This window comes from Hyaena hyaena, unplaced genomic scaffold, assembly GCF_003009895.1.
Source record: "Hyaena hyaena isolate Hyena2069 unplaced genomic scaffold, ASM300989v1 scaffold_841, whole genome shotgun sequence".
Taxonomy (NCBI): domain Eukaryota; kingdom Metazoa; phylum Chordata; class Mammalia; order Carnivora; family Hyaenidae; genus Hyaena; species Hyaena hyaena.
The window spans coordinates 670,690-696,270 of NW_024081474.1; the positions used below are offsets into that span (position 1 = coordinate 670,690).

The window sequence follows — 25,581 nt, forward strand, 5'->3', positions numbered from 1 at the left end:
CTGTCACTGTAGGTTAATTTACCTCTTCTAGAACTTCTCATCACTGCAATTCTACATAAATGTACTCTGGTGTAAGACTTCTGTGCTCATCTTAAGGTTTTGAGATTCACCAATGTTATTGGATATGTCAGTGGCTCTTTCCTTATCGCTAAGTAGTATTTCATTGTATGAACGTACCACAGTTTCTTTACCTGTTCACTTGATGAGTATTGGAATGCTTGCAGTTTGGGCCTACCATGAATAAAATTGAGATTAACATCTGTGTAAAAAGTTGTGGAAATTTGCCTTTATTTCTCTTGGGTAGATACCTATGAGTGAAATTGCTGGGTAGTATGTATGGGAAGTGTATGTTTTCACTGTATAACATTGTTTCTGGTGCCTTTCAAGATAATTTCTTTAGCTCCTTGCTCTGTAGTTTCCCAATAATATTGACTAAGGGCAGGTATTCTTTTTTGAATCTTATTTGGGATTCATTGTGTTTTGGAATCTCTTGAGTTGTTTTCGCTTAGGATTTGGAAAATCCTTCGGATACTGCATCTTTTCCTTTCCTTCTCTTTTTTCTTTTGGTATTACTAATTGGATGTAGACTTAAATTTTTTTTTTTAATGTTTATTCATTTTGGGGAGGGAGAGACAGGGAGACAGACAAAGTACAAAGGAGGAAGGAGCAGAGGAGGAGGGAAACACAGAATCTGAAGCAGGCTCTAGGCTCTGAGCTGTCAGCACAGAGTCCAACACGGGGCTCAAACCCACACCGATGAACCATGAGATCATGACCTGAGCCGAAGTTGTACTCTTAACCAACTGAGCCACCCTGGGGTTCCTGGATATAGACTTTTTTACTTTCTTCCCATATCTCTTAACTCTTTTTCACATTTTCCTTCTCTTTCTCTATGCTGTATTCAACTAAATTCCTTAGAACAGTCTGCCAGTTCCCTAATTTTATTTTTGGCTTTATCTGATTGGTCATTACAAACATCCAGTAGGCATTCAAATTTGCTTTATTTTTGGTGTTAGAAAGTTAAAAAAAAATCTGTTTCATCACTCTTAAACTTCTTGTTGTCTTTCATTTCTTTGAACATATTAAATATAGTCATTTAATTAGTTTTATAATTTTAGTGTCTGAAGTTCTTGTAGGTCTTTTTCCATATCTGTTTGTTTTAGTTCCTTTTCTTCTGCTTGTTTAATTTTTCATTTAGTTGTGTGTTTGGTTTTTTTACCCCCCTATAAGCTGGTCATTTTTTTTACAATTCTGTTTGTGGAACTTATGTGGAAACTCCAGAAGTTGTAGTTTATTGCTTTTGACAGACACTGTTACTAGGTTACATTTCTCCTGGAGGGTTTTTGGACCACTCAGATAATGTGAGTTCAGGCTGCAGTCCATGTGATGTGATGGCAGCTTTTGGTATCAATTTATAATTTATGGGTAGTGATATTTTTCATCCTGTGAGAGCTGAGGATTGAGACAGTTGGTTTCCCTTGCTATTTGTTTTCTGGTGGGGGTATTTTAGGGCCTCTATAACAAAGGTTTAGTTCTCTGGGGTTTCATCTTTATGGGAGGAGGATCTTCTGGTACAGTCCCTGCCTTATGGAGGTTCTGGGATAGCCTTCTGTTCTTTATACTCTGAGATGGGAAAACCTAAACCCCAGGCCCTGTGGTTTAGCAAATATTTTTCAAGTGAAAGCCATTCAGTCTTACCACTCTGGGATCCCATCATCATTTACTATTTGCTCTTTATATTTGCTGTCTTATCCACTTGTGTGGTACTTAAAATATTTTACTATCCAGCAATTGTAAGCGTTTCTGTGGGTGGATACCTAGCCCACCGTATTTCAAACAGTTTTTGTTGTTGCTGTTGTTTTTTAGAATTACAGGGTCGCATTATAATTTTATATTTTACAGTTCAGCATTAATACCACCACATGTATACAGATGGTGTAAAACAAGTACAGTGGTGTTTTTAACATAAAACAAATATTTGTTTTATGGAAAAATTAGCCTTTATATCTAAACATGCAGCCCTTCTTTTCCAAACAATTTAATTCCAAAATTAACTACAAAAGCTCCAAAAAAAGGGGAGACTGCTTCAATTTAAGGGCCTGTAATACATTACAATGGTGACCTGAAGATTGTAGGTGGAAATACTGTTTTGGGTTTTTTTTCCCCTCATCCATTAGTACTTAGGGTGTCCATCAACAGATGAATGGATCAAGAAGATGTGGTTTATCTATACCATGGAATAATACATGGCAATGAGAAACAATGAAATCTGGCCATGTGTAGCAACATGGATGGACCTTGAGGGTGTTATGCTGAGCGAAATAAGTCAGGCAGAGAAGGACAAATATCATATGTTTGCACGTATAGGAGGATTAGGAGGAACTTGACGGAGGAACAAGGGGGAGAAGAAGAGGGGAAATGGTGGGGGAAAGGGAGAGAGGCAAACCATGAGAGACTCTTGAATGCTGACAAAAACTGAGGCCTGATGGATGTGGGGGGGAGGAGGGATGGGCATGGAGGAGGACACTTGTGGGGATGAGCACTGAGTGTTATGTGGAAACTAATTTGACAATAAACTATTTGTAAAAAAAAAAAAAATAAAGTACAATTTAGCTGTAAAAAAATAAATCAATAAATTGTACTTAGGGGGATGTTTTTTTTCTCACTTCAGCATGATCCCAGATCCTAGATGAGCAAACTAACATTAAGATATTTACATTTAACTTGCTGTTCTAAAAATAAAACCTCTTAACTGTTTGCCTCAACTTATTTTAAATTCATTTATGTACATGGACTCTTCTTTTACTCTTTAAGAAAAGCAGCTTTCATAATGTACTCCTGTTTGTTTATGGAAAAACTTCAAGTGCTGCATACTGAGTTTGATATTAAAGTAACTTCTTCGATCAAAGTAGCATCTCAATATAAAATGCCACTTCATGGAGCACTGTTCTTTGTATGTTAGTCTATATAAATCAACAGAGTTTTTAAATGCAAGTTTACATCCTTTCAACACTTTTAATGGAGAACCACCTACTTCTACTACCTCCTTTGTGCCTCCACTGTCTCCTTGGCTTAGACCTGGTACAGGGGCCAAGAGTGAATTGTCCTCAAGTCCCTGGTGTATATGCAGTGGGTATTTAAAGATTGAATCACAAAGGAAAAGATTCTTAATTTTTACCACATAATGTGTGTAAAGAAATTAAAATTAAAAGATGAATTGTCAGAAAAATATTTGTAAAAATGGGTTAGATAGAGGATAAGTATATGTGTGTGTGTGTGCATGTGCACATGTGTGCATGTACGTGTGTATGTGTGTATAATGTAGGAATTTATGCAGTATAAGAAAAACCCTTTATTTCAAGAATAAATAAATTACCTATGGAGAATTAAACCAGTTAACCAGTTAACAGATGTATAGAAATTTTTTTTGCTTTTCTCATAGGGAAATTCAAATTAAAATAGCATTAGACAGTACTTCTTATCTGCCCCTTTTGGAAAAGTGTTTTGAAACTATAGTAGCTGATGTTGGCAAGGAAGAGAGCAGTTGAAACAGATAGTCTCATATGTAGTTACTGGGAATGTTCATTAAGATAAATATTTTTGGAGAGTATTTGAACAATTTGTATTAAACATTAAAATGGATTATAGTATGTGACCCTGTAATTCCATTTCAGTGCTTAGGAAATCATCCTAAACAAAAACTTTTATGCAAAAAGATATTCTTTACAGACTTCTTTATAATAGCAAAATTTTGTAAATGGCTTAAATATATACTTTGTTTAGGTGTTTAAGTCCTTTGTTGGATAAAAGATTTAATGCCCAGAAGTAGAATAAAGGTTAAATTAGTTGTGGTGTATTTCTTTGGTAGAGTCTATATAAGATATAGACCCCCCCAAAATCCCTATTTTTGTAAGTATAAAAAGAGAAAAGGCTACTTGTCAACAGCATCTTTTTTTTAAACTCGGTTTCCAGGACACTTTTCTTTCCTGGTGTTTGTCTTTCCACACTGTTTTTTTCGTCTCCATCTCCTCTAAAGTTTTATTTTCATCTCCTCAACCTCTGTAGATTATAGTGACCCAATGTTCAGTCTTACCTTCTCCTTTTCTCTAGTCCTTTCCATTGAAGATTTCTAGTCTCATGGCCTGGAATGATATCTATATGCTAATGACTGCCAGATTTAAATCTTCTGGATGGACATTTCTTCTGAATTCTAGACTCATATATGTCCAGCTGCCTACTTTACATACTTGACTATATACAAATAGCTCACCCTTAACATCTCAGAGCTAAACTCCTGATGCTTTTCATTTATTCAGGCAAACACTTGGGCACCGTGTATGATACCTCTCTGTCCCTTCTGTCCCATATCTGGTCTTTTACAGGATAATGTCATTTTTGCCCCACCGTGCATTTAGAATCCAATCCCCTCTTACCAACTTGCCCAGACTCTGAATTTGTCCTCTGCTTCTACTCTCCCCTCCTTAGTCTGTTCTCAGAAGGTCACTAGAGCAGTGGTTCTCAACTGGGATGATTTTGTCTCCAGGGGATATTTGACAATGTCTGGAGACATTTTAGGTGATCACAAATGGGTGAGGATACTACGGACATCTAGTGTATGCAGAGGAGGGAGGCCAGGGTGGCTGCCGGACATCTTGCCATGCACAAGGCAGTGCCCCCTGTCTTGCTAGCCCCACCCCCTGAAACATAGAACCGCAGCCAAACAAAGAAGAATTATTTAGATCAAATGCCTTACCCCTGTGGTTAAGAAACCCTGTACTACAGGTGGTTAAGACACTCTGTGCTTACAGGTTCTATTTTGTTTTGTTTTGTTTTGTTTTGTTTTCTCAGTGTAAGTCATGTTATGGCATTCCTCTTCCCTCAACCCTCCACTGACTCCCAGTGTCATTCACAGTAAAAACCAAAATTCTTACAACAGCCTGCCAGGCGTACAGTATCTGGTCCTCTTTTACATCTTTGAATCCATCTTGCTCTTTCTCTGTCCCAGCATCTAACCTCCTTGCTGTTCTCTGCATTCATCAGGCATCCTTCTTCTCTGGGGCCTGTGGATGGAAATCGTTTCTGCCTTTGCTTGTATATCATCTTCTCAGTGAGGCTTCCCTAATCCATGGCATTTAAAATTGCAGCACATTTTCCTCCCTCTGGCAGTCCCCATCCACAGTTACCTACTCCCCAGTTTTCTTGCTATAACACTTTAGCCTACTAACGTTCCATATTATATATTTACGTCATGTTTATTACTTGTGCTGACAGTCCTTGCCTTTCCTGCTATCAGAGAATGTAAGTAGCAAGAGGGAAGAGGTTTTGTTTTTGTTTTTAAACTAATGGGCCTTAAGCGCCTGAAACATTGCTTTGTACAAAACAGACACTCTAGTTATTGAAGTAACAGTTCAGGTGTTGTGCTTCCTTTTTTTTTTTTTTTTTTTTTTTAAAAAGTTTGTTTTAAATATTTATTTATCTTTGAGAGAGAGAGACAGAGACAGAGACAGAGAGAGTGTGAGTGGGGAAGGAGCAGAGAGAGAGAGAGACACAGAATCCAGAGCAGGCTCCAGGCTCTGAGCTGTCAGCACAGAGCCTGACGTGTGACTCGAACTCATGAACTGAGATCATGACCTGAGCTGAAGTCAGATGCTTAACTGACTGAGCCACCCAGGCGCCCCTATTGTGCTTTCTTTAATAGGAGTCTGGATGCTTTCCATCTCTTTCTACTTTTGTAAAATTTCCCATATTTCTCTTATATATAGGAATTATTTTTATCATAGAAAATTAAAATAAGTGTGATGAAGTTTGTGGCTAAATATTTTGTCTTTTATTAGTAAAATTTAAACATACTCTATTTTGTCCATCTTTATAATTTTCAAATGTTAGATTCTGAAGCAGCATGTACAATGAATATAGTCTTAATTTTGTTAATACAGTTTAATATTTACAGCTAAAGGATTGTATGTTTTGTTTCTGTTTTTCATTTTCAAAGGACTGTGATTTAATTTCCAAAGAACCAAAGCCTTTTGTATTTGAGGGGAAAGTACGTGGCCCTATTGTTGTGCCTACAGCAGGAGAGGAAGCTTCTGGGAATTCAGGCAATGTAAGAAAAGGAGTTGTAAGGAAGGCTAATGTTTCTCCTAAAGGAGATGAAGGTGATAAGAAACCTACCTGTATGGATCTGGCAAAAGAAGATATGAAAGATGATGGCAGAACATCACATCAGCCGGGCGATCAAAATAGAACTATTTCTTCCACCCAGGGCTTAAACAACGATATTGTGAAGGCATTGGACCGAATTACATTGCAGAACCTTCCTTCTCAGACAGCCCCGGGTTTTACCACAGGAGTGAAGAAGGACTACAGTCTCCCTCTTACTGTCCTCACATGCACTAAAGCTTGTCCACACATGGCTGCTTGTGGCAATGTTCTGTTTGAGGGAAGAACAGTTCAGCTAGGGAAGCTTTGTTGTACTGGAGTTGACACTGAGGATGATGAAGATACAGAGTCTACTTCGTCAGTGGAACAAACATCAGTGGAAGTCTCAGATGGACCCACACTCCACGACTCGGATCTCTATATTGAGATTGTGAAAAATACAAAGTCTGTCCCAGAATATTCAGAGGTGGCTTATCCTGATTATTTTGGTCACATTCCACCTCCATTCAAAGAACCTATCTTAGAAAGGCCTTATGGTGTACAGAGGTGAGTTTCAGATTTCTTCCTTCTTTTAAACAGGACCATTGTCAGAATATAAGATGTACTCTAAGTAACTCCTTTGGGTATTTAGGAAGAAAAGTACTCTGAATTAAAGTTATTGTAATTTTTTATCCTGGCTTGGAAATTTTTGCACTGTTTTGAAATTGTCCTTATGGGTTACTTTATTTTCTAAGCTTGTTACTTATTCAGATGAAGCCAGCATAATAAACCTGACTCTGGGACAATTTAGAAGTTTAGAAATTTAGAAATTTTTTGTTTAGATGGAATCTGAAAGTACAGATTATTTTCTAATCTTTCAATAAATGTTAGTAATAATACATATTTAGTAATTTGATTTTAATTTGAACTTGATTTAGATACAGGATTGAAGAAGATGTGGACATTATTTTGTTATAAAAATTGAAATTAGAAATACTAAGGTTGAAAATTTGGGATTCATAAAAACAGTAACTATAGTTCTTAAATCTTGCCAATTAATTTTAGAAATTACAAATAGTATTATTGCCAACTAGCAATATTTGGCACTTAAACATATTTGTGTTGCCACTTGACTATTTTCAGTGAATACGATTAGGGTTTTGTGATGTTGGTTTACTAGTACCTAAAACATGTATATGCGCTTGTTACAAGTATAGTATGTAACGATAGAGGGAGACACTGTGGTGGGCATTTGACTTTCCTTAGACTATAAGGCTTTTTTAAAGCAACAACTGTATCTTATTAATTTTTTTGCATTTAGTGTGTAGTATAAATTAATCATTCTTACTTGGCAACATAGTATATGTTTAATGCTGCCGGTTGGCTCCTTGACCCACTGGTATGGAATCACATACAACATAGCATCAGAACAGGGACTCACTCTGCTGGAACGACGTGTGGGAGTGGGCATGTGCCCTGGCATCCACTGGTTGCATCATACACTGTACCCTTCAGAGTTGTAGCCCTGAGAACAGTTGCAGTGATGGGGACAAAGTTTGTCCTGCTCCTACTGGCCTTTTCAGTTTCTCCTTAGGAGATGCCCACAGGAACTGTGGGGGGCTGCATTTGTTCCTTCAAGTGACATTAAGACTGGAAGAACACATGCGTGTAGCAGCCATACTTGAACCAGTGGCTCTGACTTGATAAGAGTGATGAGTTAGTGTGGTGTGGCCTAGCAGTATGGGGTACTCTGAAAAGCAAGTCAGAATATTTGGATTCTAGACTGGGCTGTCCCACTGATTCGGTGTGTGTATGTTTGAGGAAAGTAATTTAATTTCTCTAGATACTAATTTCAAACTGTGGATTGACACCCATTAATATCCAGCATTAGAAGAGAAAATAACTGTGTCACATGTAGTACAGCAAAGTATTATTTCATAAACCTTTGTTTTGGGTGTGTGTGTGCTTGTGTGTGTGCTTATGTGTGTGCAGGGCCATTATTTTTTTTAATGTTTATTTTTGAGAGAGTGAGTGAGAGGGAGCAAACGTGAGTGGAGGAAGGGTGGTGAGAGGGGGAGGCAGGCTGTACTGACAGCATCGAGCCCGATGCAGGACTCCCATGAACTGTGAGATCAAGACCTGAGCCAAAATCAAGAGTCAGATGCTTAACTCACTGAGCCACCCAGGAGCCCCAGGGCTGTGATTTTTAAAATGCATGTCTTCTAGGTCATGATCAAAAAAGTTTGATTGTCATTCACCTTGATGATGGTTAACCAACTATGGCCCATTGTGTCAGATACAGCTCACAGCCTGTTTATGTTCAGCCCACAAGCCAAGAATGGTTTTTATGTGTTTAAACGGTTCAAGAAAAATCCAAAGAAAAATAACAGTTTTTCAACACATGAAAATTTTATGACTTTCGTATTTGTGTTTATAAATACAGTTTTTTTGGAACACAGCCATTTCTGTTTGTTTATGTATGGCTGTTTTGGTGCCACAATGGCAAAGTTAAATAGTTGTCATAGAGACTATGTGGCTTGCAAAAGTGAAAATATATACTAACTGGTCCGTAAGGAAAAGCTTGCTTACCCCTACTAGCTAGATAGTCTGAAGGCTTTATGGTTCTGTATTTGCAATAAAATATGCAATATCAGCCAGATAATAAAGATTTCTTAGTAGTCAGAAATGCTGCTTTTAAAAAAATCCTACATTGAGAATATTGTTTCTGTTTGCTTATTTGCCTAGTCTTCTATAAGTTATTTTTTGAGCAAATGATAACATTTGGTAAATTTTTGCCAACTTTTAGGCCTGTCCTTATTCAAATGCAGTGACACAGTCAATAATATCAAAATTAATAAGGATTTACTGTTCATAATTTTCAGAAAAAGGAAGCATTAGACTTCTTAAAGTTACTTGGTGAAAATATGTTTTTGTTACTTTGAGTTTCTGCTTTATGATTATCACTGACCTTTCACTCATTAATCTTTTTAGAATAATGCAGTAAATGAATAAAACTTCATTAAAAATTTCTCCATCTCATTTGGAAGGGGGAAAACCCATTATAATATTCATATCTCAATGTAGATAGTGCATTAATACTTAAAAAATTTTGGATGTTGTCGGGAGAGGCCAAGATGGTGGATATTGCATATCAGCCCTAAAATGCAACTAGATCAGCAACAAACCATTTTGCACACCTAGAAAATTGATCTGAGGATTAATACAACAGTCTGCATAACTTGAGCCACAGACCTTGGCAGGTACACAGCGTGGAGACGTGAACTGGGGGAGAGGGAAGCTGTGGAGGATAGGGAGCTGTTTTTGTTTGCAGAGAGAGGACAGAGACAGGGGGAGAGTACAGGAAAAGCACTCCCCCTGAAAGCACCTGGAAAGAAAGAGTAGAAGCACCCACAAGGATGTGAACAAGAAAGGGAGAAAGAAGAAAGGAGAGGGTTTCAATACCATTAGGACTCTATAAACAGGGGAGTTTCCAACTCTGCACCTCAGTACCTGGCAGTGTTCTGGTGAGAAGGATGAATCCCCAAGAGCAGACAGCGAGGTCCGAGGGATCCTCGGGCCGTGTGGGGAGAGTCAGTTCCCCTGCTGGGAGGACATTGGGTGGAGGCTGTGTGGCCTCCCTATGGGAAAAGTTCCCAGCAGACCCCGGAGAACACCTTGACCAAGGACACTAGGGTGTGGTGAAGCCTTGTACCAGTTGTGTGTTATGATTTGCAACAGTCCTTTGAACTACAGCTGCTACACCATCGGGCAAACTTTTCTGGGGTCAGGCTGGCACTGGACGCAGTCTCTGAGTCTCTGCAGCAGTGTGGTCGTGTGAGTGGTCCTGGGAGCAAGCCAGCACCTGGCCGTTGCTCAGCGAGACACTTCCCTAGAGGGTCTGAGCAGGTCAAAGCCACAGTGTCCTCAGAAGTGAGGGGTTTGGAAACACAGCCCCATCTGAGATAAAATTCAGGAGAGAGGTGCTGCCTGGCAGGTTGAAGGCTTGGTCATGGACAGTGTAGAAGTAGGGTGTGGACGAAAACTGGAGACAAAGGAGAGGTGCCTGATGGTTGGCCAGTGAGAGCACAGGGTTCTGATTTGTGCTAGAGACTGGGAAACTGGGTGATGCCATTTTTACCTCATCAGTGCATTACCCACGCATACACACTACATCGATCCACCCCAATAAGCTAAGGAGTGCCACCTGATGGAGAATGGAGCCATTACACCAAGACCTGCTCAACTGTACCAACGAAGTCCTAGAGGACAACTAAAGTCTGTCCCCCTGCTTAGTGTACGGACTGTAAAGTACTTCATAGTTTGACTCTAGGTTAAGCTGGCTGTAATTACATTTGGATATCATTCTGTTTGCTGGTCCATCTATTTATTTTTTCTTCTTTTTCTTTTCTTATTCTTGGATACAGAAATAAAAAATGTATTTTTATTTTCTGTTTTTATAAAAACATTTTTGAAAATGTTCACTGTATATTTTTGTAAAATTTTTATTCCATTTTACTTCATTTAATTTTATTCTATTTTGTATACATTTTAAAACATTTTTTCATTCTTTTTTTCTCTTTTCTTTCTCTTTTTTCTCTATTCTATCAAGCTTCTTTCAACAACCAGGCTAAAACATATCTAGCATCAAGCTTCCTTTATATGATCATGTTGTTTTTAACTTTTTAATTTTTTTTATTCTTTCTCTTCCTCCAAAATGATGAAGAGAAGGAATTCTCCCCAAAAGAGAGAACAGGAAGAAATCACAGTCAGGGACTTAATCAACACAGATATAAGTGAGATGTCTGAACTAGAATTTAGAATCATGATAATATGAATACTAGCTGGGGTTGAAAAAAGCATAGAATCCCTTTCTGTGGAGATAAAAGAAGTAAAATCTAGTCAGGACTAAATTAAAGATGCTGTAGTTGAGATGCAATCTCGATTGGATGCCATGTCGACAAGAATGGATGGAGTAGGGCAGCAAATCAGTGATATAGAAGACAAAATTATGGAGAATAATGAAGCAGAAAAAAAGAGGGAAACTAAGACAAAAGAGCACAATACAAGAATTAGAGAACTCAGTGACTCATTAAAAAGGAATAGCATCCGAAACATAGGAGTACTAGAAGATGAAGAGAGAGAAAAGGGGGTAGAAGGTTTACATGAGCAAATCATAGCAGAAAACTTTCCTAACTTGGGGAAAGACACAGATATCAAAATCCAGGAAGCACAGAGAACTCCCATTAGATTCAACAAAAGCTGACCATCAACGAGGTGTATCATAGTCAAATTCACAAAATACGAAGACAAGGAAAGAATTACAGAAGCAGCAAGGGAGAGAAATGTCCTTAACCGAAAAGAGAAGCCAGATCAGTTTCGAAACAGACCTATCCACAGAAACTTGGCAGGCTAGAAATGAGTGACAGGATATATTCAATGTGCTGAATCAGAAAAATATGCAGCCAAGAATTCTTTGTCCAGCGAGGCTGCCATTCAAAATAGAAGGAGAGATAAAAGAGTTTCCCAGACAAACAAAAACCAAAGGAGTTCATGACCACTAAACCAGCCCTGCAAAAAATTTTCAGGGGGGACTCTCTGAGGGGAGAAAAGATGAAACAGAACAAAAAAGACCAAAAGCAACAAAGACTAGAAAGGACCAGAGAACATCACCAGAAACTCTGACTCTACAGGTAACACACTGGCAATAAATTCATATCCTTCAGTACTCACTGTAAATGTAACTGGACTAAACGCTCTAATCAAAAGACATAGGGTAACAGAATGTATAAGAAAACAAGATTCATCTATATGCTGTTTACAAGAGACCAGTTTTAGACCTACAAACACCTTCAGATTGAAAGTAAGGAGATGGAGAACCATCTCTCAGGCTAGTGGTCACTAAAAGAAAGCTGGGGTAGCCATACTTATATCAAACAATCTAGATTTTAAAATAAAGACTGTAACAAGAGATGAAGCGTATTATATCATAATTAAGGCATCTATCCACCAAGAAGATCTAACAATGGTAAACATTTATGAGAAATACAAACAATAATAGAATGTTATGAGCAATTATATGCCAACAAATTGGGCAATCTGGAAGAAATGGACAAATTTATAGAAACATAATAAACTACCATAATTGAAACAGGAAGAAATAGAAAATTTGAACAGACCCATAACCAGTAATGAAATCGAATTAGTAATACAATATCTCCCAAACAAATGAGTCCAAGGCCAGTTGGCTTTCCAGGGGAATTCTATCAACCATTTAAAGAAGAGTTAACACCTATTTTTTGAAGCTGTTCCAATAAATAGAATTGGGAGGACAATTTCCAAACTCATTCTATGAGGCCAGCATTACTTTGATTCCAAAACCAGACAGAGACCTCACTAAAAAGGAGAACTACAGACCAATTTCCCTGATGAACATGGATGCAAAAATTCTTAAGATACAAGCCAACTGGATCCAACAATACATTAAAAGAATCATTCACCATTATCTAGTGGGATTTATACCTGGTATGCATGGCTGGTTCAATACCCACAAATCAGTGTGATAAATCATAGTAATAAAAGAAAGGGCAAGAACCACATGATCGTCTCAATAGATGCAGAGAAAGCATCAAACAAAATGCATCGTCGTTTCTTGATAAAAACCCTCAAGAAAGGAGGGTAAGAATGATCATACTTCAAGGTCATAAAAGCCATATTCAAAAGACCCACTGCTCATATCATCCTCAATGGGGAAAAACTGGGAGCTCTCCCCCTAAGGTCAGGAACATGACAGGGATGTCCACTCTTGCCACTGTTATTCAACATAGTATTGGAAGTCCTAGCCTCAGCAATCAGACAACACAAAGAAATAAAAGGTATCCAAATTGGCAAGGAGGAAGTAACACTTTTGGTCTTTGCAAGCGACATGATACTCTATGTGGAAAACCCAAAAGATTATACAAAAAAACTGCTAGAACTGATTCATAAATTTAGCAAAGTCACAGGATATAAAATCAATGCACAGAAAGTGATTGCATTTCTATACACTAATAATGAAACAGAAGAAAGAGAAATCAAGGAATTTATCTCATTTACAATTGCACCAAAAACCATAAAATACCTAGGTCTAAACCTAACTAAAGAGGTAAAAAATCTTTACACTGAAAACTATAGAAAGCCGGTGAAAGAAATTGAGGAAGACAGACAGACACACACACACACACACACACACACACACACACACAAAGGAAAAATACTCCATGCTAATGGATTGGAAGAAAAAATATTTTTAGAATGTTGGTATTGTACAAAGCAATGTATGTATTCAATGCAATCCCTATCAAAATAACACCAGCATTCTTCACAGAGCTAGAACAAACAGTCCTAAAATTTGTATGAAACCAGAAAAAAAACCCAAATAGTCAAAGCAGTCTTGAAGAAGAAAACCAAAACTAGAGGCATCACAATCCCAGACTTTGGGATGTATTACAAAGACTGTATGGTACTGGCACAAAAACAGAATGGAACAGAATAGAGATCCCAGAAATGGACCCACAAACGTATGGCCAACTAATTTTTGACAAAGCAGGAAAGAATATTCAATGGAATAAAGACAGTCTGTTTGGCAAATGGTGTTGGGAAAACTGGACAGCAACATACAGAAGATTGAACCTGGACCACATTCTTACCCCATACACAAAAACAAACTCAAAATCGATGAAAGACCTAAATATAAGATAGGAAACCATCGGACCACATTCTTACCCCATACACAAAAACAAACTCAAAATCGATGAAAGACCTAAATATAAGATAGGAAACCATCAAAATCCTAAAGGAGAAAGCAGGCAAAAACCTCTTTGACCTCGGCCACAGCAACTTCTTACTCAACACGTCTCCATAGGCCAGGGGAACAAAAGCAGAAATGAACTATTGGGACCTCATCAAGATTAAAAGCTTCTGCACAGTGAAGGAAATAATCAGCAAAACTAAAAGGTATCCAACATAATGGGAGATGATATTTGCAAATGACATATCAGATAAAGGATTAGTATCCAAAATCTATAAAGAATTTAACAAACTCAACACCCCCCCAAAACAACAAATAATCCGGTGAAGAAATGGGCAAAAGACATGAATAGACCCTTTCCCAAAGAAGACATCCAGATGGCTAACATACACATGAAAAAATGCTCAACATCACTCATCATCAGGGAAATACAAATCAAAACTACAATAAGATACCACCTCCCATCTGTCAGAATGGCTAACATTAACAACTCAGGCAACAACAGTTGTTGGTGAGGATGCAGAGAAAGAGGAACCCTTTTGCACTGCTGGTGGGAATGCAAACTGGTGCAGCCACTCTGAAAAATAGTATGGAGGTTCCTCAAATAATTAAAAATAGAACTGCCCTATGACCCAGCAATTGCACTACTAGGTATTTATCCAAAGGATATAGGAGTGTTGTTTTGAAGAGACACATGCACCCCAGTGTTTATAGTAGCACTATTGACAATAGTTAAAGTATGGAAAAAGCCCAAATATTCATTAACAGATGAATGGTAAAGAAGATGTGGTATGTATGTATACACATACACACACACACACACAATGGAGTATTACTCAGCCATCAAAAAGAATGAAATCTCGCCATTTGCAACAAAGTGGATGGGACCAGAGGGTATTATGCTAAGAGAAATTAGCCAGGGAAAGACAAACTTATGACTTCACACATAGGTGAAATTTAAGATACAAAACAAATGAACATAGGGAAGGGAAGCAAAAACAATATAAAAACAGGGAGAAGGAAAACATAAGAGACTTAAATATAGAGAACAAACAGGATTGCTGTAGGTGTTGTGGGTGGGGGGATTGGCTAAATGGACAAGGGCATTAAGGAAGACACTTGCTGGAATGAGCACTAGGTGTTTGTTATATGTAGGGGATGAATCACTGGATTCTACTCCTGAAATCATTATTGCACTATATGCTAATTAACTTGGATATAAATTTTTTAAAAATACTAAAATTTTTTAAATTGTAATCACAGACTGATGATTACTTGAATCCATATCTTTGGCTTAAGTTGGCTTACAAATTAAAATGAAACTGATCTCTTATAGTTTAAAATATGTTTATCATTTTTGGGTACATTTTTCCTGTTTTTATATTCCATAAAATTAGAACATGAGAAAAAGTAGAAGAAGAAAGGACACTCTGCCTCATTCCTCAGAGGTAATAACTTTTAGCATTTTGATATTACTTTCCATTTTTCTGTATGTTTTAAAAAAGTTATCTAGCTGTATTTTATAGTAAAATATAGTCCGTATTGCATTGTTTTAAAAAGGATTTAAGGTATTTTAAAAAATACTTCTATCAAAATAAAAGGAAAAATACGCCATAGAAATACAGTAACTCTTAGTCACAGGAATATGTTCACCTTCTCTCAAAACAAAAGAAACTGTACTGAGATGCCATTTCCCACATATCAAATTACCTAAAATTTAGAAGTTTGATAGCACATTCTCCTGATGAGGCTGTGGATAAACAGGCTCTCTTATACATTAATAATGGGATTGCAAATTGATAGTACCTCTGATGGAGGGCATCCTGATAGGGTCTGTCAAGATTAATAGTACTTATTTCCTTTGACACAGTAATCCCACATCTAGGAATTGATAATTTATATACATTATACACACACATAATTTGAACATCTGTAAAATGGGGTTGAAAGTTTTTTGTTATGGCATCGTGCCCACCAATCAGACTAGTTAAATAAATTAGGGTATATCTTATCTATGAATACTATACAGTGATTAAAAAAAGATCTTTATGCACTGATGAAAAAAGCTGTAAGATGCTTGTGAAGGGAGAGTAATAAAAGTAGTTAACTGGATGAATAGAGAATATGGCTTGTATGGAAAGTGAGAGTCTCCATTTTATACTTTTATGTAGCATATGATTTTTTGCTCCATGTCAATATATTGCCTGTCCAGAAACTTTTGAAATACAGGTGAAAGAATTGTGGTGAAAGCAAAATAAGGAAAGCAAAACACTGGATTTCTTTATATTAAGTTAAGAATGGCTCAGGGAAAACCCAAGTACTTATGGAATGGAGACAATAGTAGAAATCTTAGTAGGAGCAGCAGATAACTTAATATTAAGTGTTTTTTATAGGCCAGACAGAGCCTGGGCTCTGCAGTTTTCCACAACACTGTCAAAGAGCTCGCAGCTGCACCTGGCCAACCTGCGGCTGGCCCTGCCCTTCTGACCCTGTTATATTAAGGAGCACTACTGTAGGATTGAGCGGTTGTATCAGCCTGTTAATACCATTTTCCTTTAAAAAAAAAAAAAACAAAAACCCCAAACTTTAGGAAGTGTTAATTTTTGCACAGTTGTGGTATGTTTCAGCCTTATTTAATAAATTATTCTGACAAATGGATGTTTTCTGACAAATAGCTATAATTAGGATTTATTTAGTCATTCACCCATACTTGAATATTCACATTTTTTTGGTATGGTATATCTGAATACATGTGAGTGCTATCTCTTTTATTGTCAAAGGTCTGGGTGATATAAATTTTGGACTTTATTATTATAATAGCTTTTTAAAAATGTTTCTTTAGAAAGAATTTGGCATTTGAAAGTTATGACATTGAATGTAAATCAAGGATTTATATTATTATCCTTTGATACTGGGTCTTTGTCTTGATAGACTGCTTGTCAGTGAAGAGTTATTTTTTGTAGAATAAAACTAAAAATAAATTTAGAGTTGTACTTCTTTAATTCTTTTCCTGTGTTTAACTATCACACCATTTAATATTTTCCTGACAACTTCTAGTTTTTTGTCAGAGTAGGTTCTTAGCATATTCTGAAGTAAAAATTATACTGATATTGTTAGAGATAATTCTGAACTATATGAGAGTTAATACTCCTTAATCACAAAGAAGTACCTTGGTGAGACTAGTTTCACATCTATGTGAAGTTCAGGAGACTTTCAGTGTTTAGTGTATTTTTAAGATTTTATTATAATCATTTTGGCAAATTTTCTCGCTCTAACAATAAAGCAATAAACCACAGTTCTAATCTGTATTACCAATCTTTAGCTGAAACAGACAAACTTGAAATTTAAATCTGTTCATATAATCGACTTCCTCTTTAAGAATAAATGATAGAGGTCCCTAGGTGCCTCAGTCGCTTAAGCATCCAACTCTCAATTTTGGCTCAGGCCATGATTCTCAATGTTTCACGAGTTCGAGCCCCACATCGGGCTCTTTGCTGCCAGTGCCAAGCCTGTTTGAGAGTCTCTCTCTCTCGCTCTCTCCCTGCCCCTCCCACGCTCAAGCTGTCTCTGTCTCTCTCTCAAAAAAAAAAAAAAAAAAGTAAGTGATAATATGGCAAGTGATACTGTGACTATTAACAGCAGTAGGCATCTTCCCGGTATGAGTTTTGTGGCCAGTCTACCTGGAGTTCCAGGCACCTGGCTTTATGATTCACATGTGTTCTGGTTTGGTTGCAGTTTGGTGCCACTTTTAGTGATTGTTGCCTTTCTTGGCTTAATTATGGACAGGGAAGATTGTGAGGTCTGTCTGTGGCCCACTTTTCTAGGATAGTGGTGGGATTTTAGGAATTTTCCATTTAGTTGGTGACCATTTCATTGGACTGATTTCTGGGAGATCAGGCCTTAGAGAATCCTGGAGGTGCAAGGTCCATGATCTGCCTCCTGACACAGGTGTCCCTCTCTCCTCCACATTTCCTCTCCATTCACAGAAGAGAGCATAGATTCTGAGGAATATGCAGGCTTGTTGCCAGTTGCATTTTAGCAAAATTCCAGCAATGGTGGGTTTTAAAAATCTCCATATATAATTTCTGGCTTTTTTAGATCTTTACTGCTGCTAATAATGCTATTTTTATGTATGTAAAATTATTTGCTTCTCAACTAGAGAGTGGCTTGTTACCATTTTTATGTTGAAAGTCATAAATAGACATTCAATATTTTTAAATAAAGTTTATTTATTTAATTTGAGAGAGACAGAGACAGCTCGAGTTGGGGAGGGGCAGAGAAAGAGAGAAAATCCCAAGCAGGCTCTGCACTGCTAGTGCAGTGCCTGATGTGGGGCTCGAGCCCATGAAACTGTGATATCATGACCTGAGCCGAAACCAAGAGTCAGACGCTTAACCGTCTAAGCCACCCAGATACCCCTCAAGATTTATTTTAAGCTATTAGGCTTGTAGCTGTATTCTACATGGTTATTTTCTAGAATTCGGGCTTTAATAATACTGGTATTTGTCTTGTGACATATTGATTATTTTTATGTGTACAAAATATATAGAGGAATGATTATTTTAAGAAAGTTTTATCCTTTTAGCATATGTGCTGCCGAGGCGAGCACAAGAAAGTTTTATCCTTTTACACTTTTTCATCCCAAACTTATTTTGGAAAAAATTGTGCCTTGGTGTATAATAATGAATTTTGGTGGTCATGCTTCTCTTTTATGATTTCAGGACAAAAATTGCCCAAGATATTGAGAGGTTAATACATCAGAGTGATATCATAGATCGAGTGGTATATGACTTAGATAACCCAAAGTAAGTCTGTTGTTGTTTTTAGTTTTATTAGTACTCTAAAATTTCAGTGTTATTTTAAAAGAAAAAAATATAGCTAACTTCCACCTCGTTTGCCCTTGCTATCTTTTCGTCTTTTAACAGGGATGTAATGGTAATGTAATAGCAAATCATGTTAAATTGAATGTATCACAGGCTTTTGTTTGTTCTTAGGTGGGCCTAATGGGTTCAATAAGGGAAAGGTCACAAACTGATGCTGTGTTTTAAAAAAAAATATGAAATTACCTCCATTTGAGAGAGTGGAAATGTCACATGAATTGCTGCAATTTTGTCCTATAATATTGAGCCTTCATTTTCTTAGGACAGCAAATTACCATCCCTTTAAAAAAAAAAAGGAACATGTGCTTGCTGATTTCTCCATAGTCCCCACTACTCTTCGTCACATCTTACGGCTTAAAGCGTGCACCAATCCTTTATATTACTTTCCTCATCTTTGAAACCATTTGTTTATGATACTTGATAAAATGTTATTCACAATTTAGGGCTATCACTAGTATCATCACATTTTAAGGTTTAAATATAAGTAAATAAGTGAAAATTAGAAATGATGAATGTGACTATTATTTAGTCATTTGCCTCCTTGTACAAGAAATGTAATTAGCCCTCAAGGGGTTTCCTCCCTTTCTCAACATTCTAATATTTTGATGGACATTTCAGATCTTAAGGGTCTTTTTGGAGGAAAGAAAACACTTTTTAAAGATCCTTATCTTTAAAGGTAAAGAAATAAGGGTAAAAGCATGTCAAAGTTAATGACTCAATTGGAAATAATATTTTTAAAAATGAAAACCAAATCTACTTATTGAAAATATCTCAGTTATTTCAGTGCTTATAATTCTGTGTCAGATCAGGCAGATGTGGTGCAAACAGAACTCAGGAACCCTGAGTGTGGCATACATACCATTGCTATTTCTAATTGAATGACTTAGAACAAAGTCATTGAGCTTCTTAGAGTCTGAGTTTCCCTCTAACATTGTAATCTAACATTGTAAGCTCCAGAAGAGCAAAAATTTGTGTTTAATCAGAGAAACAGACAGACAGACAACTGAAACCGAATCTGGTACCTAAGAAGCATTCGGTAAATACTAAAGTGGTGAATATGTAGAGTGAAGAGAGTAATTTCACCTTCTTGGCACTATTAAATAAGCTAGTATCTATATCTAATATAGCTCTGCAAATTTAATCTGAGAACTGCATAGTTTAATTAAAATTATTACTACTCAGTACAAATCATATGCCTTTTTAAAAATACATCTAGTCTTTTTATTTGATTATTAATATTTAGGAATAACATTATTTTGTGAGGCAAAATTTCTTATTTGTGACTAATATTCAGTCTCTACTTGTAATTGTGATTCTTTTAAATCTATAAATGTTAACCAGAGTTTGTGTTTGTTGTGTTCTTTGGTTTAAAAATAAAGAGGAGGGGGAGGTGGCAATAGGGTATATTTTTAATTTGTAGGGTAGTTTTATTTTAAATTTTTTGTTTACCTATTTACATGCAGTGTATTTTATAATACTTTAAAATTTTTATTTAGTTTTGCTATTCCAGAAGAAGGAGATATTTTGAAGTTTAACTCCAAATTTGAATCTGGGAATCTGCGCAAAGTAATTCAAATTAGAAAGTAAGTCATTTAAAATTTTCTTTTTGTCTGTACACAGATATTTCCTTAATTTTAATCATATTTCTTTATTTTCTACTTTCAGAAATGAATATGATCTTATTCTGAACTCAGACATAAATAGCAATCATTATCATCAGTGGTTTTACTTTGAAGTCAGTGGAATGCGACCGGGTGTTGCTTACAGGTTTAACATCATTAACTGTGAAAAATCCAACAGTCAATTTAATTATGGTAAGACATGTTTTTCCCCCCAGTTTAGAAGATATGCAGGCATTGTAACTGTAGGACATAAGGCATTTTTTTTTTCCTGATTATTAACATGTTTAAAAAAGGTTCATTTTCTTTTGTTTTCTCTAGTTCTCAAAATTCATATACTTAATGCAAAATTGAAATAAACTGAGCATTGCTTTGTTGGTGAAAAGCCCTTCAAAATGTAGAGTATCTTTGATTTCATCCAAATTAAATACAGCTAAAGATTTATTACTTATCCTGCTTAAAATTAAGTTTTCAGTGTCATTTCATCTAGAAGACAATTATATATATATATATTATATATATATATATATATATAATGGAAGTTCCAGAAAGTTCTCATTTTCTCTTCACTGAATTTCTGTAACTATAGTATCATCTCAGAGTCAGGATTTGACATTGGTACAGTGTGGGCACAGAGTTTCATGCCATTCTATTACATTTGTAGATTCTTGAAATTGTCACCACAATCAAGTTACAGAATGCTTCCATCACCATAAAGCCTGTGCTACTCTTTTATTGGTCACCTTTCAGTATGATGTTAGCGGTCATTTTATGTAAATTTTAAGATGTAATTGAGGAGATTTATTTCTATTACTACTTTGCTGAGAATTTTTTTTTTATCATGAGTGGGTGTAGAACTTTGTCATGTTTTGTCTGCATCAATTGATTTGATCATGTGATCTTCTCTAGGCTGTTAATATGGTGTTATTACACTGATTGAGTTTTGAATATTGAACCAGCATTTTTTTAATCTGTGGAATAAACCCCACTTGGTCATTGTATATAGTTGCTAAAGTTTTGTTAAGAAATTTGTTTTTACATGTTCAGGAGGGATATTGAGCTATAGTTATTTGTTTGTTTGTTTTTGGTTTGGTTTGGTTTGGTTTTGGTACTATATCTGGTTTTGGTATCGTCGTAATACTGACCTCATAAAATGGGTTGGAAAGTGTTCCCTCATCATCTTATCTTATTTTCTGGAAGATCCTGTGTAGATTTGGTGCTCTTTTTTTTTTTAAGTTTATTTATTTTGGGGTGGGGATGGAGGGAAGGGCAGAGAGAGAGGGCGAGAGAGAATCCCAAGCAGGCTCTGTGCTTAGTGTAGAGCCTGACGTGGGCCTCCATCTTGCAAACAGGGAGATCATGATCTGAGCCATAATTGAAAGTTGGATGCTTAACCAGTTGGCCCCCAGGCACCCCAAATTTGATATGAATTCTTAAACATTTGGGAGAATTCTCGAATGAAACCATCTGGGTCTGAAAGGATTTCTTTTTTTATAGTCTTTATTTTTATTTTTTGTAACTATTTATTTGAGAGAGAGAGATTGTGTGTGACCAGGGGATAGGCAGAGAGAGAGGGAAACAGAGGATCCAAAGCAGGCCCTGTACTGACAGTAGAGAGCCCAATGGGGGGCTCAAACCCATGAACTGTGAGATAATGACCTGAGCTGAAGTGTGACACTCAACCTATTGAGTCACCCAGATGCCCCTTTTGATAGTCTTTACATTACAAAATAAATTTCTTTAATAGTTGTAGGGCTGTTCAGATTATTCCCTCCTGAGTGAGTTGTGGTATAGTTGTAGTTTGTGCCTTTTAGGAAGAGATCCATTTCTTCTGAATTGTGAAATGTGTGTGTAGAGTTGGTCACCATGTTCCCTTACTGTCCTTTTTAGGTCTGCAGGGTCCATGGTGACACCCCAGCTTCATTTCTGGTACTAGTACTTTGTGTTTTCTCTTTGTTTTCCTTTCTTAGTCCTCCTAGAATTGTCAGTTCTATTGACTTTTGTCAATTTTATTGACCTTTTCAAAGAACCAGCTTTTTGTTTCATTGGTTTTGTTTTTCTCATGAAACAATTTTTTAAAAACTCTAGTGTGTGTATCAGCAAAAGTATTTAAGTTGTTAAAGGTATAAATGTGATGATGGTTTTTAAGGGACATTTCTTAGAATTAGAGCTTTCAAGAATTGAAGCAGCTGTTGTTCTCAGTTGTCATTATTTATGTGGGAAATAGGAAATTTTATACTCTAGATGATTACATGTATTGGATGAAAGCTTTCATCAGATTCACTAATGCAGTAATTACAGGAAGATTACATAGCATAATATCTAGGTCAGTTATAAAATTATTTAAAGTTTTTAAATGTTTTAAGTACTCTAATTTTAAACAGTGCATTTTAAATATATTTTGACCAAGGAGTCAGTGCTTATATTTTGCATGAACAGTGGTGTGAATATTCTTGATAAAATCTATTTCACATCTTTTTAATTTTTGTTATTTGGGAACCTAACTAGTAATCATTGAATATTGTATTTCTTACAAAAATTTTTTGACCTATTTTTGACCTTAAAACCTGAATATAATTTTTAAAAATTACCTTATTTGAAACTCATTCAGAATAATAGTACAAAAATTACAGAATTTCATGTTTTCCTCATTTAACTTGTAAGTAAGTATAATGCTGACATAATATTTTAGAAGAGGAAATGACAGTTACTTAAATGGAACTATGTTTCTATTTTGGGTGCTCCTGAAGAGTATATAAATATAGAAGCCTGTTTATTCCTGAAATGATAGCCAGTATAATTTTCAAGTTGTAGTGCAGCAGGTGGATGATAGCTTTACAACTACATTTATTTATTCACTTTTATAAAATACTACCCTTACTACTTTAAACTTTATTAAGTATTTTAATTTTTAAAATTAAACACATTATACAGCAGTGCTTCTCTATTTTTTTAAATTAAAAAATTTTAATATTTTTTATTTTTGAGAGCAAGATTAAGAGAAGGAAAGGCCGAGCACAAGCAGAGGAGGGGCAGACAGAGAGGGAGACACAGAATCTGAGCTGTCAGCACAGAGCCGGAAGTGGGGCTCAAACCTGTGGACCGTGAGATCATGACCTGAGCTGAAGTTGGCTTCTTAACCAACTGAACCACCCAGGCGCCACTGTTTATTTAAATCAATACTTCATGTGAGAAATAAAATAATCTCTTCCTTTAGTGTCATTTTAAGTTTAAAATAAATAAAATTCTGTAACTGAAACCAAATCAGAGCAATGGGACAGATGGCTGGTTTGTTTTAAAATTTCCCCTGCTCCTTAGCCCTTGCCATTTGGGTACTTTTGTATGTTTATCACACTTTCCAGATGCAATTTATAGGGAATTTGGGTAACACAATGGTGTTAAGAAAATTAAAACCATCAACAGTGCATCATCCAGAGATAGCCACTTTAATATGGTGGTGTCCATCCAGCCTTTTTTATATGGCAATATATGATTCCCACATATATATAATTCCATATTTATTTTTTTAAAAAGAAGCCTTGTAACCCATGCAGTTTCACAGTCTGTATGCTAACCAAACATCCTATTGTTAACATTTTTTCTTGTCATGAAATAGTTCTCTGAAACAGTTTAATGGACATCCTACAGAGGCACTGTAACTTATTTATCCAAATCTTTCTTTGCTGTACATTTAAGTTGTATCTAATTATTTTCTATTTTAAATAATGCTGAGATCAACATTATTGTACAAAATATTTGTGTGTATAATTTTAGTTACAAATTTAGTTATAAATCTACAGAAGTGGGATTTCCCTGTCTGCCAGCTGTAAATATGTTTATTTTTCTGATAATCAAGCAGTGGATCTTTAATGTGGGGATTTGGTAAATTAAAAATTGTTTAGAGAAAAATGTAGGCAGGGGAGAAGATTCACTAATTAGCATTTTGTTATCCTTAAACTTACATTCATATAATTTTAAAATGAAATTTTATCCTTTTATAGATTGGGGTTAGAGTATGAAAACTCACTCAAAACTGTCCTTACTGCACAATATTTTATAAAAAAAATCTCATGCCATTGAGTATTTTCAGTGACATCATTACTAATGTTTATATAACATTCTACTAAGTAATGTACAGTTAGGGATTTTAAGTCTTTTACAGCATTTCAAAATTATAAGCTGTGCTGCAGTTGATATTCTTAATTATTTGTATATGTTTCTGATTATTGCTTTGCCGTAAATTCCTCCAAGTAGAATTTCTCAAAGAAAATGAACATATGTTGCTGAAAACTAGAAAAAAGGATACTTATTATGCTGGTAGGAGTGTTAAATTATTTCAGCCTTTTTGAAGTACATTTGATAATATGCTTTCAGTGTGTATATTTAACTTAATCCATCCAGGATATATTTTGGTAAATTCTGTGAATTTGGGGCCTAACTTAATCCTGTTGTTAGTTGTTAAGCAGCTACACTGAACCCATTCTTTCTCCAAAGAGTTTTAATATGTTGATAAATTGAGTTATTTGTTAAATATTTACATTTATACCTCATTTGCAAACTGCGTTCCTGACCCGCTAGTAAAAGAAGGGGTGGAAACATCACTTGGAAGACATTGTGCATGGTTGCTCTGTGGTAACTTGTCTAGAAAATGCTCTGGTTAGCAAAAACAGATTGCAAGCTGGTTGATAAGGTATCACTATTAGTTCCTGACTTTTTGAATTTGGGTTGAATTACTCTGACCTTCTAGTCATATTATTTGTCCCTTCTGATTTGAAACAACACAGTTCTCAGAAGCTGTGGACCAGCATTTTGTGGGGAGGCTGCTTGTTGATCTAGTACAGCTTGATTTTAATGATCCTGACCTTTCTGTCTAGTAGTAACATCCTTTGTTGTGTAACTGACTTTATAATACAGCTTAACATCCTGTAGTCTTTTTCAAAAACAATTGAATTTTTCTACCTATTTTTCCAGAATAGTTTATTCTAAATATTATTCAGGATAGTTTTATTAAGTGCCAAAAGATTTCCATTGCATTGAACTTGTAGAATAATCTGAGAGAAATTGAATTTTTTATATTAAGTCTTACTGCTTAGGAACATGGTGTATAAATTTGTTTATTTCTTTTCTTCAGCTCTCACCTAAGTTTTTAGTTTTCTTT

The 25,581-nt window shown here is 35.9% G+C and overlaps 1 protein-coding gene across 3 annotated transcripts in view; it reads left to right on the forward strand.

Annotated features, from left to right (window-relative positions):
• The window catches only part of AGTPBP1 (ATP/GTP binding protein 1), a 157,325-nt gene that overhangs the window by 83,635 nt on the left and 48,109 nt on the right, over positions 1-25,581 (forward strand). For all 3 annotated transcript variants that reach the window (XM_039219812.1, XM_039219813.1, XM_039219814.1), the window contains 4 exons: positions 5,993-6,705; positions 18,646-18,729; positions 20,301-20,387; positions 20,470-20,618. In XM_039219812.1, coding sequence (XP_039075743.1) covers positions 5,993-6,705; positions 18,646-18,729; positions 20,301-20,387; positions 20,470-20,618 — 1,033 coding nt within the window. The remainder of the gene's footprint in view (positions 1-5,992; positions 6,706-18,645; positions 18,730-20,300; positions 20,388-20,469; positions 20,619-25,581) is intronic.